The sequence below is a fragment of the Myxine glutinosa genome, chromosome 2 (assembly GCF_964187855.1).
Source record: "Myxine glutinosa chromosome 2, kmMyxGlut1.1, whole genome shotgun sequence".
In the NCBI taxonomy this organism is placed as follows: domain Eukaryota; kingdom Metazoa; phylum Chordata; class Myxini; order Myxiniformes; family Myxinidae; genus Myxine; species Myxine glutinosa.
The window spans coordinates 66,867,305-66,884,182 of record NC_136262.1 but is presented as its reverse complement, the minus strand read 5'-3'; the positions used below and the strand labels follow the sequence as shown (position 1 = coordinate 66,884,182).

The following is a 16,878-nucleotide window of genomic DNA, read 5'->3' as shown; positions in this document are numbered from 1 at the left end:
CCGATCCCAGGGGCAGCCAGGGGCATCCCACCTGGCATCCCTGCACCCCGGACGCCGCCTATCGCCAGGGGGCGCTTCGGCCGGGTCATCCATCCGCCCCGCAAACTGGCCCTCCAGGTGCGCGGGAATTCTGGGGGGGCGCGTGTGGCGGACACAAAAGCCCACTGGCGTGGTGACATCATTCCGCGCACCAAGTGGGCGGTGGCCACGCCCGAGGGGTAGGCGTGGCCTGAGGATATACACGGGGCGCGCAGCCCGGAGCGCGCTAGTGTTACAGTGAGCTCCTGAAATAAAGACGCTTATAAGTTACCGCTTGTGCGCTTCCTCCTTGCTCGCAAGCAGCGCGCGTAACGCCGCGCTTCTATATCACCTTTATCTGTCAATATTGTTGAAATGAAGATGAAATAGCTGTATGTTGAAATATGTTGAAAAAGTCAAAACTTTACATGGGGTGTACTTACTTTTTCACGTGACTGTATATATATATAATATATATATATATATATATATATATATATATATATATATATATATATATATATATATATATATATATATATATATATATATATATATACTGTATATATATATATATACTGTATATATATATATATATATGTATATATATATATATATATATATATATATATATATATATATATATATATATATATATATATGTATAGAGACAAAAAAAAAATATATATATATATATATATATATATAGACAAAAAAAAAAAAAAAATTCTTATATGATAATTGACTGATACTTTGTCTTAACAGAATAAATGAAGAGTGAATACATTTTAGAGAAAGATACAATTTATGTGAGTAAAAAAAATACATTACAACACTTGGGAAAAGATTGACTCAAACACAATCCATAAAATGATTATATCAATTCCAAATGGAGTTGAGGTAGTTCTCAAGGTGAAATGAGGTCACACTGATTATTGAATATATATATATCTGTCTATATAAACACAGATTTGATTTTTTTTCTTTCATAATAAGTGTTGTTATATCCTCATGAGTTCATGGAAATCCCTTGAAAGTGCTTTTGGTTTCATATTACAATGATTTATTTTGTTATCACATCTCCATTAATATATTTCGTACTTTACTCATACTTTCGCACCCCACTGTATATGTGCCGCATAAATCTCTGCTGCTATATTTATTTTCTGTATTTTCAATGAAATATATGTATTTTCCAGAGATTTATGTGCTTGTTTAATATTGTGCAAACGATTTGCTTTTATCCATACTCTCTATATTTGCATTGATTTCAATGCTTTGAACATGATCTGGATGTTTTTTTGTTTTTTTTCCCCCAAATCTGCTTTCTTACTGATACTCTTACATGGTTCTGCCACATTACTGCTGTGGTCAGAGCCAACTTTTGATTGTGTTTCCTCATTGTGTCAGCATGGAAGTATGTTTTCAACTCTGTTTTACCCATTTTCATTGCCAGATAGGCCTGCAGTGATAACACAGTTAGACATTACAAAGATTTTTTGACCCTACCAGCTGCTCTCTCTTGGGTTTTAAGCCAGACTCGGTCATGGTAGTGCTGGCCAAACACCCAACACATTGGCAGAGACCATTGAGGGTTTTGGACCTCCCCACAAAGCTCAAAAGCTTTGAGAGATAAGGCAACCATCACAAAGGTTTCTATGGAATGCAGAATTGCGTCTTCTCTTTGGTGATCTTTACCCGTGTTTACTCTGCCACCGAGAGGGCCGATGGGCTGTGCTGTTTTCTCAGCCACAGCTGAAAAGATTGTGTGTTTGTGGTGTCCATAACCGGCTTGAAAGTAAAACATCAGCCCACAACAGCTCCCACAATAGAATATGTAATTACAACATGCAAAGTATGAAGTATGAGTGAAGATCTGATGCTGGATTTGCCTCAAAACAGAGGCAGGAAATGGAGCCAAGTCTCATGTGTTTCACCTTTTTTTTTTGGCTCAACAATTTTAAAGTAATCTGCTCCTCTCTGTTTATTCACATTTTTTTTCCAAGGGTGAAATGGGTATAATTATGTAACCCAAGCATGAAAAAGATCTGTTTTTCGGCAGAAACACGTTTTCTTAAGGAAACGGGGGAGGGTTTTGGAGAGGTTTGAAATCTTTTTTTTGTATTGAAGGGAAAGTTGGAGAGTTAAGTTAGTACTGGAGCAGGTCTTTCAGGATGCATCACCTCAGATGCCACTGCTATTGCTCTCATTTTATTGAATACTTTTTCAAAATGAACATTTTTTTTATTCCACATCAAAAACTTTCATCGTGTGCGGTAAAGTAGGTTGACCCTAGTCTTAGATCCAAATCATAACATGAACATCCTACACCGTTAACTGTGTTTTTGCCAGTTGTTGCTGTCGTTCTCACTATAAATATTTCAGGAATTATAATGCAAAAATTGAACTGAACTGAAAATTATCGCAGCTTTTATTAATTAAAAATAATTAATGCAAACAAAATTTTTTTTTTTTCTAATTCATCCATTTGCACAATTTGTATTTCCAAACTTTTCCTGTATGGTACACACAACAGGAACCTTTCCTCTTGACTGCCTGTGAACTTCAGCATTGGATTATTCTTCCACTTCGGTATTCAACATGTGGCTGCGGGTGCCTCTTGTAGGTTAGAACAGTAATTCATTTTTTGTTCCGGATGCCAGCGCCAACTTGCCTATTCTTTACGAAAGACACTGGGATTTTTAACGTAAACCAATAATGCGAGCAGTCGGGACACCTGGATTAAGGCCCACCCCTCCACTGGTTCGACATTCTATCTTCTAACCCAGGCTAGACTCAGAGACGAGTCATTTTAGATGGTAAGGTGGGATGAATCTGCTGTCATTTTTTTATGCAGCACTTTATTCAATGTATAGTGCCTGAAGCCTCATTGTTTTATTCAATATTTTTAGAATTACTATAAACGTAATTGTGATGGAAAACTTATTACATGTCCTAAAGACGTTTTTAAGGAACATTTTGTATCAGCTACATAGGAGTCCACTTGCATTATTTGGTGATTGCTTAACAAGATCTTCCTTGTTTTCTTCCATACCCATAATGCTTAGCAGACATTGCGATGTTATTGCGCATGTTAAAAGAAGTATAAAACATTTCCAGGCTGAAAACATCTTAAGTTTCAAACATTTCCAGGAGAGAGTCTTCCTTCCATTCCCATTATTGCCCAGGTGCTATCAATTAATTACCCTCGCCTGAGGAGAGGGTATTGCATTTGAGTCCATTTGTTTGTCTGTTTGTTTGTCTGCACAGAATAAATATGATTTTCTCTGCAACCGTTGGTCCGATTGACAGGAAATTTTCACCATAGGTGGAACTCCACCTGTATAATTTTTAATGATAATTATGATATCATAGGTCACGTGGTTCGGCCGCCATCTTGGAAAAACCCACAAACTTTGCACCTCTATATCTCTGAAAGCGCTGCATAGAAAAAATTTAGACATGTCTCATTATAAAGAACTCTACATGGGGAATAAAATATGTTGATGATGATGTCATAGGTGCCTCCATTATGACATCATAATTCGACAAGTACAAAACTTCATCCGATCAAGATGAAATTTCTTGAGCGTCATATAGGCATAAATTGGTAGAGGAAAAAAAAATGATGACGTCATAGGTCACGTGGTTCGGCCGCCATCTTGGAAAAACCAAAAAACTTTGCACCTCTATATCTCTGAAAGCGCTGCATATAAAAAAAATGACACATGGCTCATTGTAAAGAACTCTCCATGTGGAAACACATCTGTTAATGATGATGTCAGAGGTGCCTCCATTATGACGTCATTATTCGACAAGTACAAAACTTCATCCGATCAAGATGAAATTTCTTGAGCATAATGTTGGGATAAATTGGTGGAGAAAATAATAATGATGTCATCCATCACGTGGTTCGGCCGTCATATTTGTTTTAACACAAAAGCCCTAAAAACCACTGAAAACACATCCTGGTGAGGGTTTGCAATCTCTGATTGCTCTTTCTAGTTGTGAGATTGTTATCAGCAGATGTTATAATAAAATTTCATTCATTATCCAAAAATATTGAATGACAAAATATTGTTGAAACAGCTAAAATTATTGAGAGATTAGGACCTGACTCATTGCCCTACCATGGGTCAGAATTGTGTCACATTTTGTACCAATCTCAACTAATACTAAAATACACAATTTGCTTAATGTCCGTCTGTCTGTCTGACAATTTTTGACCCAATACATTTGGTCGTTACTTATCCAATCTCAATCAAACTTGACAGGGAGACTAAAGGTAAGTTTTCTGAACACGATGAAGGTTGTAACAATTTAACTTTCCCCCTCTCCACCCCAAGGGTGTTTTCCCCCTAAAGGGGGTTGTGTGTTGAGGTGTATATCCGTGTTAAGATAGCTTAATCGTGACATTTTGTCAAGGCTGCTTCTAATAACAAACATAACAACAACACTAAATATAATAGCATCATATTAATGTTATTACAAAATAATATCAATACTAATAATATCTCCCCCTCCCCAAGGGGTTTTTCTTGCTTGAATAAATGACTTGTTAACGTTTTCAAATAGCTTATCATGTCGTTTTGGTGGGAGCCCTCCCCACCAGAAGTAAAAAAATATTATAAACCACAAGCACGTATGATTACCTTTTGAAACAGCCACTAATGCTGTTTAACACTAAAGTGAAAGGGAGGAAACCCGGGGTGTGTTCAGTTCCCAAACAGTTACCAAGCGCTTGCCAAGTCAACCGTTCCTTATCAACGGTTTTGAATGGAGTCCTTGCTCGAATGCTTAAACTGAGCACTCTACAATAAACTTGGTAAATAAACACACCCCTGATGTTATTGAGGCCTGACCCTAGATCTACTGTAATCTATATACACCAGATAGGAATGCCCCTTCGTGCTGGTCCCGTAAGGAACGGGTGTACTAATAGAATATATGCAGCAAGATGTCCTTGTAGGGAAAGATGGATCAAGATGCTTACAACCAACATCCCCACCCCTAAAACATTATTGGTCATGGTTATTATCCTATGTGTTTGGCCTATTTATTATCCTATTTGGCAAATTATATGGTGTCTGGTAGGGGCGCACATGCACATTCGGAGTAAAGCAATAGCTTCAGTCTGTCTGTTAGTCTGGCAGTCAAACAAAATTGAAAATCATTCCAAACAGGAAACGTACTGTTTTTTGGGATTGTCATGAAGCCACAAAAAACAGCCATGAATAACTAATTTAACGTGTTAATTAAGGAGGTTTCAAAATGGGTGGTAAACTTTCGATTCAATCGCCTTGTTTGCACTTCCAAAAACCTCCAGTTTAGCTGTACGGTACTTGGGCAGAATTTTCTCGACCAATTAAAATTACCGCACGCTCTGGGGTGGAGTAATAGCGAGATTCACAGAAAATGCCGGCGCCTAGCAATGCAACCACAGAGCTATCTTCATCCAAAAGATGCTTGTTTAAGTGCATTTTTTTTTCTCAAAGATCGTTCCAAAATCGTAATTTTCTCGAGTTGACGGAAGGTTCAGCTTTGGACTGTTGCGTTTGACCCATCGGCTTCGTATGGTCACCTTCGCGCCTGTTATTCAAAGATTCACGGACAAAGCTAACATAGATCGTGCTCCGAAACGCAAAGCAAGAGTTGAAAATACCCTTCCTATGTTCTTTTTCTCAAGACAGTGCGGGGTAAGGTATTCTATGAACTCTGTAGTTCCGTCAGTATCCTGAACATCCGCACCAGAGGGCAGTCTGCGTGATGGTTTGCAGACAATTTAAAAAGAAAGTTCTGAAATATACTGAAGAAAAGGACCGAGGAGTACATAAATGTGAGGAGGGCGATCTCACCCAACCCTCCCTGCGTTGGGCATCTTCACTTCTACAAATCCATACCTGAAAATTTGAAGCAATGTTGAACAACCTTTTTGCCCCTAGACTTAAATATAAACTTATATGAATCACTTTGGAGCCACTGTAATTATCTTTTTACATATTTCAACTGTAAAGCATTAAGAAAAGGCTAATGATACTTTTCTCTTTCACTGTGTAATTTAATTGGCAATATCGTCTTGGAATCTGCAATTTAGATATGCTATCAGTGGAGACAATAGAGCTTCACACAATAGATTTAGAATAAAGGTATTATGTGCCTTAATGAAGCCATATAAAATCCATTCATCCATTTCTCCAAAGGGCTGCTGTTTCATTTCCCCCTACATGCTGATATTTAGATTTTTTTTTTTTTTTGAAATCTGTCCTTGACTATATTTGACTCTATTTGAATCTCTCATCCATGTTGACAAGTGTAATTAACTTGCTGCCACCTACCAATCACCCTTTCCGCAACTAAGTTTAGATAAGGAATATAACAGTGTAATATGCATTCCTTAAGGGATTTTCTAATCCCAACCTGCCACAGGAAAGATGGGATGCATCTTTCAAAGCTTTATTAATCCACATTGTGAAATCTACTATACACCAAACCCAAAGTGACGCATCAGAGAAACATATTTACCTGGTCACAATTTCCTTTAGCTGCATATTATTTAACTCAAGGGTCTATTTTAACTCATTCTCAAAGCATTGCTCTAATACCTCAAGTATCAGTAAATGTACTGATAACAGGTGAACCATGAGATCAGCCAACCTGTTGCTTTTGCTGTAACTTGAGTGATTTTCAGGTGTGAGCTAGTAATTTACACCTGACATCATTGATGAGTGAGACTTTATTGAGCTCCAGTTTATTTATAAATCGCAAGGTATTTTGCTTCTATTCAATTGCCCAAGACATCGGTGCAAGCCTGTGATTATTGTTTGAATCACACACCTGTGCTAGAGCTGATGCCAACACTTCCGGTTCTGGGTTGCTGTAAATGTAGGTCGAATCTGCAGCTGCTCTTTACACTTCAATCCAAGCTGAGTTTTCTGAACCAGATCCGTCGTGTTTTTCTTTTATATTATTGTCCCCGTGTTTGCTGTTTGTGTTTTCGTCGATCTTAAATCGGACCTTGTATCGTATCGTGCATATCGTACTAGCAAGTTGTCCATGCCCGCATGGGATTCTAAATGGGGGTGGGGGGCAAAAACACAAATGGCGTCTTCTGTCATCCAGCCAGCAAGCTGGGAGCAACAATTCACATTTATTGCCACATCTGATTCAATTTAAATGCTCTAATGGCGGCAAGGTGCTCCGTTTGAACTGTTTGTTCTATTTATGTTGCTTTTGATGCCTCGGGTCCATAATAAAAATCTGTATTGATGTTGTAACCGGTGACCAATTGCAAATTAATTTCTTGATCATGAGTAGTACCCCATGTGTTCTTCTTTATCATTATCTATTTCCCCTATTCTTCTTCTTCTTCCTCTTCTTCACATTTTGCAAACCTGTTTAGTTTAGGAATCCTCCCAATTCCTCCTAAACAAACCTGTTTAGTTTCTCACCTAAGCTCTTCGTCCATCAACCCTCCTCCCTTTCCTATAGCACGACCTTTCTCCATGCCTTCAACAAATATTCCTTCCACCCATCCCATGATCTTTATCTCAGAATGTTAAATATGGGAATCCTAAGAAGTCCAGTTTGCAGAGGTTGTCTGAGCACAACAATAAAATCCCCTTTACATTATTTTGCAGTCAAACCCTCCGTGTCAGTAACCACCCCCACATCTCCTACAAGCCTGCATCCTTCCAACCCCACCCCTTATACTTGTCCCAGTCTTCAGCAACCCTAAATTTCATGTTTCCTCTTTCTGCCTCACCCTCACCCGTCCCTCTACAAGCCTCCCCTCACCCACCCTCTTCAAGCTTTGCCTCACTCCAGCTCTCAAAGCTTCCCTTCATCCCACCTCATCCAAGCTTCCCCCACCTTCCCCCTCAAAGCTTCTTTGTCTCGGCTGCCCCCCTCCTCCCATTCCAATTCCCTCTCAGCTTCCCCCTCATTCCAGCCTCTCTCAGCTTCCCCCTCATTCCTTCCTCTCTCTCAGCTTCCCCCTTGTCCCGTGCACTCTCATGAGCTTCCCCCTCATCCCGCCCTGCTCAGTTTCCCCCTTTTTCCGAACCACTAAGCTTCCCCCTTATCCCGATCCGACCTACTCAGCTTCCCCTTGCCCCCGTTCCATCCCCACCCATCTTCCCCCCATCCTGCACCCTCCCACCCTCCCATCCATCCCGAATCCTCCCAATTCCTCCTCCCTTGTTCCTCAATGTGGATCTCAAACATCTGAGGCATCTGCTCCAATCTGAGGCCTCATGCTCAATCTAGGTTGCTGCTGATAGTCGAGGACAAATTTTAAAAAATGGACTTTAAAAGGGTAGTTGGAAGAATTTCATGGTAATCGTTGTCATTCAGGGTCACTTTGTATTTTAGGATATGCTGAGTGTGATTAAAGTGTCTGCCACATTGGATTCTGAGTTTTAACCCTTTAATGGCCGACTCAAAATTACGGCCATATTCTATTTTGTTTTTTTTGTGAAATATTCTGTCATAGCTTCAACAGTCTTCATTTCACCAATATTTCAGTTTTCTAAGGTTTTGTTGGCTCTATAATTCAACTGTAATACACAACAGACTGAGAAGTTTAGAATATGTATTAACCCCATGTCCACTGTATTTCAAAATGACCACTGAGGCAGTACTTAAAGAGTTATAAGCGCAAAATAGAGTCTGGCAAACACTTGGTTCGGATTTAGCATACCAAAATATGTCTAGTGAGAATGAGTGCCCGCCATTAACATGAAATGCTTCCATTGTTCATTTTTTTATTTTTTTTACAAATTTCACCGTGCCTATGATAAACTGGAAATCATCTGTTTAACAGAATACTTTCTCCCATAGGGTGTCCCTGACTCCATAGTGTCTCTCCTTGGCTATTGTTTCCTCCAGTTTGATAGGCCTGAACCCAGCCCTGGGGTTGAGTTGCACTTTACATTGATAACACAATTTCTCACAATCTGTGTGCTGATCTTACACCTTCGAGCCCCCAGGAGTACTTTGGCTGCGACTTCCCCTCCGCTCCCACCTCTTGTTCGTCTGTATGTTGTGTCGCCCTTCAACCAGTGATGACTCGCTCCATCGACATGTCTCTCTCAGACAGCATGGACCAACTTTTAACCACTCATCCCAACTCTCTTCCTCATATGTGACAATATCCATTGCCACCATGCAAATTGGCCGAGTGTTGGTACCTCTCTCACCAGCCATGGCACTTCAGCAAAGGACTTCTGTGACTCCTTAGGACTGACTCAATCTGAGAACTTTCCAATCTGAGAACTTTCTCCCAATGGCAAATCCTCCCTTCTGGACTTGGTGATGACAAACTTCCCGCAAATGTCTCCTGCTCTTGCTCTGCTCCCATTGGTTCATCTGATCATGTGCTTGTGAGAGTCAACATCTCTCTGGCTATTCCCAGAGAGCTGCATCAGTGCTGGCGAGTCTGTCATTTCACCCAAGCAGATTGGCAGCAATTGCAAACAGCAATCTCTGTTCGCAATTGCTGCCAATCTGCCATTGCGGACGATGTAAGTTCCAATGAGTTGGATTAAAGTCATTCCGCACCAAACAAGCATTTTTGGCCGACTTTGGCTGCGCTTTACTATCATTTTTTCACCATTTCCTGACGCTTGAGTAATTGCAGTTATGCCTGATGAGTGATGACAAAACCACCAACTTGGAAAACAGCCTCATCAGACCAGATAAAGTTGTCACATCTGGACAGTCATCAATCTATTGAAGGAAATGTTCACAAAACTCTTTGGAGCACTGTTGTCACAATCATCTGTAAACAACCGCTGAACATATGGAGGTTTGTATGGTTCCCACTCTAGGTTCTTCTTCAAAATTGCCTGAATTTCACGATAACTTGTTGCACTCTCTCTCATCGCTTGTCTGATCGACTTATTTGGGCTCTTTGTGAATATGTCTCGTACCCGATCAATGTTTTCTGGTGATCTCGCTGTGGGATGTCTTCCTGATCTTCTTACATCCTTGAATGAACCAGTTATATGCTTTTGGTGACAGGTCTTAATCGTTTTTGGATCCAAGGTGGCATGTCTTCCCATTTCTTGCCACCACCATCTTTGAACTGCAATTACAGATTGCCAAACCTCATACCGTACGGCAATTCACGCTTTTTGAGCAAAAGTTGACCGCTCAGCCAAAATGGATAAATCCGAAAGCAAAGAAAACTTGAACGGAACTCGGTAGAGAGCATGCCTCCGCCAGGCTGAACAGTTTACGTTTTGTATCCCATTGATAGGTCATATCTGGATCCGGAGCTTAAGCAAAATCGAATCACTTGTCTTGTCATCTTACCAAATCATCCACCAAGTGTTGTTGCAAGTAGTGCACAACTTTTTGAAATGTCTTGTTGTATATCATTTTGGCCCCCGTCACTCAATGGTGAAGAATCACTTTAAAAAAATTTAAAAAATTCTGTATCTGGATCTCAGTTCGGATCTTCACCAAAATCGAATGGATTTGTTCTTCTCGCACAACCAACATGTACACTGAGTTTTGTCTGAATCAGTCCACAACTCTGTGAGATATCGTGCTATATATTGTTTTTTCCCTATCTCTCAATGGTGAAGAATCACTTAAAAATTCTCGGATACGGATCCGGATCTTCACCAAAATTGAATCAATTCTTCCTTGACAAATATGCAACATCTCCACCAAATTTCGTCCGAATCCGTCCACAACTCTTTGAGATATCCTGTTCGCAAACAGACAAACAAACAGACAGGGGTGAAAACATAACTCCCATCGAGCCTCGGTGGCAAAGGTAAAAATAATATTAATTGCAATAAACAAGCTTTCCATTTTTTTAAAATTAATGTTGTACCTGCTATAATATGAACAGTGTTTTGGTTCACGAGTTATCAAATGACCACTATATTCGTCATGTGTGTGCGTCTGTCTGTGTGTGTGTCTGTCTGTCTGCAGCATAACTACCCGATGATATCATCCGATCTTGATGAAACTTGGGTGGGAGGTTGATATCATGATCTAGTTGTGTCCTGCCTAGAGTGGGCGTATTGCGCCCATTGTGGGCGGAGCGACGCCCGAAAAAGATGTCTTTTTAGGGGGTAATCGAGCTCAAGCTACATCTTCTCCGAGGGGTTTGGTGGAATCTGACAGGGGTTTCGGTACTCGGTTAGGCCAATGTCATGTGTCTAGCCCCACGGAGCTCGATTTTTCATTTTCGCCCCAAGATCAAGGTCACAAGGTCACGAAATTTAGAAAAGTCGATTTTTGATGGTTTTATTACATTGTTCGCTTCCTGATTGGGTGAAATGTCGTACATGATCTTATATTATCACATCCATCATGAAATACAAGTTTTCCCACAAATTTCAGAATCCTCGACCTTTGACCTTTGAAGGTCACCAAGGTCAAAGTTTCAAAGTTGTCGGAATCGAACCTAATTTTCGGTATTGTGTAGCTAACTAACCTCATAACTGATTATACATTATTTTCTATCTCATTTCAAGGACAGTAACCTTCGTTTTGACATTTCAAGGTCACAAAGGTCAAATTTTCAAAGTTGTCGGAATCGAACCGAATTTTCGGTATTGTGTAGGTAACTAGTCTCATAACAGATAATACATTCCTATTTATATATTTTCAATGTCGGGTTTGACCTTTGTCATTGAATACCGCTCGCTCGTGAACCATCGTCGTCTCCTGACTTGTCTATATTTAAAATGGGGACTTAATTTTAGATCATCCTGTATAAGCCTTCAGGTTGCTGTTATACAGTCTATCCAATGAGATCCATCATAAATCTTATCTCATCAACAACAGTTTAATTAACATCCAGTGCATACCAATGTTAACATTTGTCATCATATTGTGTGTTCTATCAAATAATTCATCTAATATTCTGTGACTTATCAAATATATTAATTTATGAGGTGTCGAAAAGTTAATTGTGATTTACAGCTTAAAAAAAATACAGCAGCCACGTATTGTATCGTATAATTTAGTAAATACGTAGACATTTGTGGGTTACTTTCATAGTGAGACAATCATGTAACTAGGGAGGAGACAATAACCAGGGAGACAGAAGTAAAAGCAAATCTTACCTCAAGTAGAGGAAACCCTGAAAAGTAAGTGAAATATATGATGGATAAACTCACAATTGATGGAATGTTTATTTCTGAGCTCTGAAATGCAGAAAATAGGGCAAAATGGAGAAGATTGTCATGGGGCCAGCAAGGCTAACCCCCACTCTAGCAGGGAAAATGGCCTTAAAATGCCTGTTGTTGTTTGTTGTTGCCTGGTCCTGAATTTGTTCCTTTATGGAGCAATGAAATCTGCTGAAAAAACTTCCATGCCAGTGTGGAATAACAACAGGCGGAAGTGCATTTGAAGTGCCTTGTAACAATGTTAAACGTTAGCACAATGGTTGTGGAACATGACGTAATATAGAAATCTAGGCCCATGGAGGAGCTGAACGACAAAGGGCAGCAGGTTCACAAACTACCGTGGGGTATTATGAGAGAGGTGGTGGTGAACATATACAAGATGAAAGATGGAATGCCACCAAAATGAGTAACAATAGCCTGGAAAAGAGCAAGATGGGACGTAATTAGTGTGGGTAGAATATATCATGGATGTGCAATGTGCATGGATGACTGCATGAGGTATAGTGTGGGCAGCACATTTGAAAGAGTTTTGTGTGGAGGATGAGACAACAGATCACACAGGGATACTATTCTAAAATATGGAGAATAAGGGGGTGAATAAATGCAGGTGGTATAACCACATTCGACTTTGGAAGGGTGAACAGGTGATGGATTATTGGGAAATGTATGAGACCTGGCTGGAGTGACTAGGGGAGGGCAGAGGGAATGAGGAGGAAGGCCATGTCTCAGCTGATATAAAATAGAGAGCTCACCAACATGCCACAGGTGAGAGAGTATGTGATAGTCCTTGGGAATCCACCTCTTCCCTTGAGATTCCAATGGTGCAGAAGGCATTGTTTTATACTGCCTAAAGAGGAGTAAGGTGGAAAACAGGAGCACCAGTTTAGAGTGGAGAACCATATTATGTGGACCTCTTTATGGAGGATTTGGACTTCATGATGAGCTTGATGCTGCAGAGGAATGTCTCTGGTCTTAAGACACTACCTTGTTGAACCCCAGTCTAATGGGAAATATCATGTGGAAGCACACACCCAATCAAGGCTGACCTGCTTTTTCAGCTCTGGAAGGAAATCAGACATGTACTGATACATGGGGTCCTGAATACCAAATGAAGACAACTTTCAAATCAAGACTGGATGCCTGACAGTATCAAAGGCCTGACAGGTACAAACGAGATGGCTCTTACCTCTTCCTTATGATTCAGGGCAGCTATTAAATGCTGTGTTAGGTGTAACATATGCAAGGTGGACTAGTGAAACTTTGGTTGGAAGCCAAACTGTTTGTCAGACATTTGGGAGTTGGGGAAGAGGTAGTGTCTGAGGTTAGCTACAATGGTGGACTTCGATTACTTTGCTTACAATGGGAAAAATGCTGATAGGTCTGTTGTTCAGGGAATCCGTTTTGGAACCTTTCTTATCGAAAGGAGTGATACTTGCAACTTTTTAAGATGGAGGAAGGTACCCATCCAAGAGGATCTGTTGTCGACATTGTAACCTCAGTGTCACATGGTTACAAAGCCAATGCACCTAAGGTATCTGACAACGTCAACGAGTCGCTTCCAGAGATTTTTTGTGAAGTAATGTTGAAGGATTGTCTGTGTTGACTGATTGCAGGCCATGTGATGAGTAGTTGGGCTGTAGTGTGTCTAGCCGTGTTTCGGTGTGGGTATTGTGGGTTTTCTTTGAAGTGAATCTTGTGTAAAGTGTTGGATGGATTGGTGGTGACAACAGCACAATTTGGCCAGGTGCAGTGTCATTTCTCGTGAGAGAGTTTATTCTGTGTTGTGTATTTTCGGAGTAGGGACTTTTAGGATGTTATTCATTTCGTAGTTAACGTTGGATTTAAGAGCTCGCTTGGTGATTGTGGATGTGTTTTTGAATAGTGTTTTTATGGGGGAAGAGATGGGATATTGTTGAATATATTGCAGTAGCAGTGAGATGTGGAATATTTTTGAATCTCTGAATTTGCCAGGTGTGGTTTAACATAAAGGTGCGGAGATGTAAAGGATTGTATGCTACTGATTAAAAAAACCTGTACCTCACACATCAAATGATGCTAGATTTGGAGTATTTTTGATTCGGCATGGAGGTGATGGACGTTTGGGGATTTTGTACATCCTGTTATGATCCTGAAGGCCTTGTTTTTGGGTTATTTGTATCTTAGATATTTATGTCGGATGTTGCTGGTGCCATACTTGAGCTTCGATCCGTAGTTGTTGATAGTGTAAACCTGTGGAAGAGATCATCCTCCACGCTGAGGGTTTGCTGATGAGGAATATGCTACTTGCTTGCTGCTATTATTTTTTTGTGGAAATGGCCTACTGCTTTGTAGGACTGTATGTGAAAAGTAAAGAGATCATATTCTATTTGTGCTGTGGATAGTGGCAAGTTGCATTTTTTGGAGTTGCTGTTTATTTTTCTATTGGTGAGTGGAATTTTATTTGCAAGATGAAGTGTGATGATGATGAGGAGGTGATCGGAACGGTAGGTCATTAATTATTTTTTCGGAACGTTTTGGCAGCTAATAGTGCAGTGCATAATGTTTGGTCATTTGGAGGGAAGTAGAGTTGTCACTTAGAAACTTTGGGAAAGTCCTGCAGGAGAGATTGTTTACAATAAGCAGTTCATCAAACTGTTCCAAGATGAGGGAGCCTCTTATTTGGGAGGAGAGCCAGGAAGGGTTTTTGGCGTTGAAGTTGCCAGCAAGTATGAGTTTAGGTTGTTTTTTCAGTTTTTAAGGGAGGGCTGGAATGCTGGTGGACAAGAGTTTAGAGGTGGTAATGTAGATGTTGGTTGTGGTTGAGCATTTTGCCCATTTTGATTTGGATGGAGAAAAGAATCTGTAGTATTTATCAATTTGTATTATTTCATACCACCTGGAAGCCCGTAGTAAAAGAATATATATATATATAAAATATAAAAATTTAAATTTAAATTTAAGGAAGCCTTTTATTATTGCGCTCATTGAAATAACTAAATTTAGGTAGTATTATAATTTTCCCGTAGGTTTGGATTCATTTGAAGCAACTTTTACACAAGTATTGTCTCCGAGGAGCATTTCATTGTTTTGAGGGGGGAGGGAAAGGGACAGACAGACAGCATTAGCTTATTAAATATGTTGTATAGAGTATTGTGAATTTAAAAAATCATCATATTTCTTAACAGCAACAAAAAAATAAAAAAATTGGGAACGATCGAAGCAGTGGTATGTTGCCTTATATACTGCCCAGTGTTACTGATTCGTCACTTCCGCTGTTGTGGTTTTCACCCACTTGACATATTTCTGATATTATGTACTATTATTATTCTCAAAAGGTTTATTATTCAGGAACAGCTATCTAACGTTAAAAAGGTTAACTTAAAATGATACAGGAAACCGAACCGGAAGACGAGGAGGTGAAGAGGAAGAGGCGGCGCGAGGAAAGTTGGAGAAGACGCGTGACGTCAAGGCTCCATAGCGAGGCTGGTCTACCGAAAGTCGCGAGGGAATTTTGAGTTCCTTGAAGGGACATCCAGCGATAGGAATTATCGCTGGAGTGGAGAATCTGCGTAGTCAGATTTGGGCGCTGAGATTTCGACGAATCCTCGCCGAGTCGCATCGGCTCAAGTAAGAGCCGTCGGCCATTTTGAACCCCGCGCTTCGGACACCTACAAAGGTTTTGCCTCGCGTCATCTTCACCCCAACATCCTACCATTTGTCGGGGATGTGTGTGTGCGACCGCTTCGTCTCCAATTACGTTGCGGTTCGCTGAGTGAGCAGTGAAGGCGCCCCTCTGAAGGGCGCCGTTGTACAGTTTCGGCGGGGGCGATCACCATTGTCAACTGTACGCGATTCGAATATCGACTGGAGAGCGAGATTCGGGCTTCGACTGGATATCGTTTTAGCGACCGCTGGAGTGAATCACATTCGCGTTGGAAAAGGTTATAGAGACATTGAGGAGTGCCCTTTTCACTCGCTAGGAGCAGTGAGTTATCTGACTTTATTAATGGTATATAGAGTGCACTCTTAATTGCCATTTGTTGTACCATTATTCCTGTGTGATTTTCAATATATTATTTGTTCATTTATAATCATTGGTGTGGTTTCACTATTGATTTCTAACACAGAGTAACATATTTTTCTGCCGTGGCTCCTCTCGGGGTTCGGAGGTGTACCGAGACCAGGAGATTGTAGAGGAACACGTAACACCAGGTTCAATTTTTGATCAGATATAAAAAATTATAATTTCCCCGGAGGTTTGGATTGTTTTGAAGAAGCTTTTGCTGAATATTTTCTCTCTTCGTGGAGCGTTTCTATGTTTCAAGGTGGGACAGACAAAAAAAGGGCATTAGCCTATTATATATAGGCCTCCTGGTATAGATTGTAAGTTGTGTTGGTGAATGCGACGTTTTGATGTCTGAGGGTGAGGAGTCCACCATCTCCTCTATTATTGAGTCTGTCTAGTCTGAATGTAGAGGAGTTTGGGAATCTACGTGTGAATGTTTTGGTTGCAATAAGTTTGGATTATTGTATAAGTGCCAGGTCAATATTGTGTCTTTAAGAAGTTTTGGAGTTCTGTAGCCTTATTTTGAATGCCAATTATGCTTAATTGTAAAAGTATCATTTGGTGTTTACTGTGGTTTGGGGTAAAGTGAGTGGGTTTGGGTTTTGGGTGAGTGTTGTTGGTAGAAATGGGGATAGGTAGAACGTTACTGAGTAAACAGCCGCATGT

The 16,878-nt window shown here is 40.3% G+C and overlaps 1 protein-coding gene across 1 annotated transcript in view; it reads left to right on the top strand.

Moving 5' to 3' along the window:
• Positions 1–15,624, top strand: part of LOC137422715 (zinc finger protein 536) — a 167,389-nt gene extending 151,765 nt beyond the window's left edge. Inside the window, exon 6 of the mRNA XM_078772601.1 lies at positions 15,539–15,624. Within this exon, the coding sequence (XP_078628727.1) occupies positions 15,539–15,624 (86 nt within the window). The remainder of the gene's footprint in view (positions 1–15,538) is intronic.
• Positions 15,625–16,878: the final 1,254 nt, after the last annotated feature.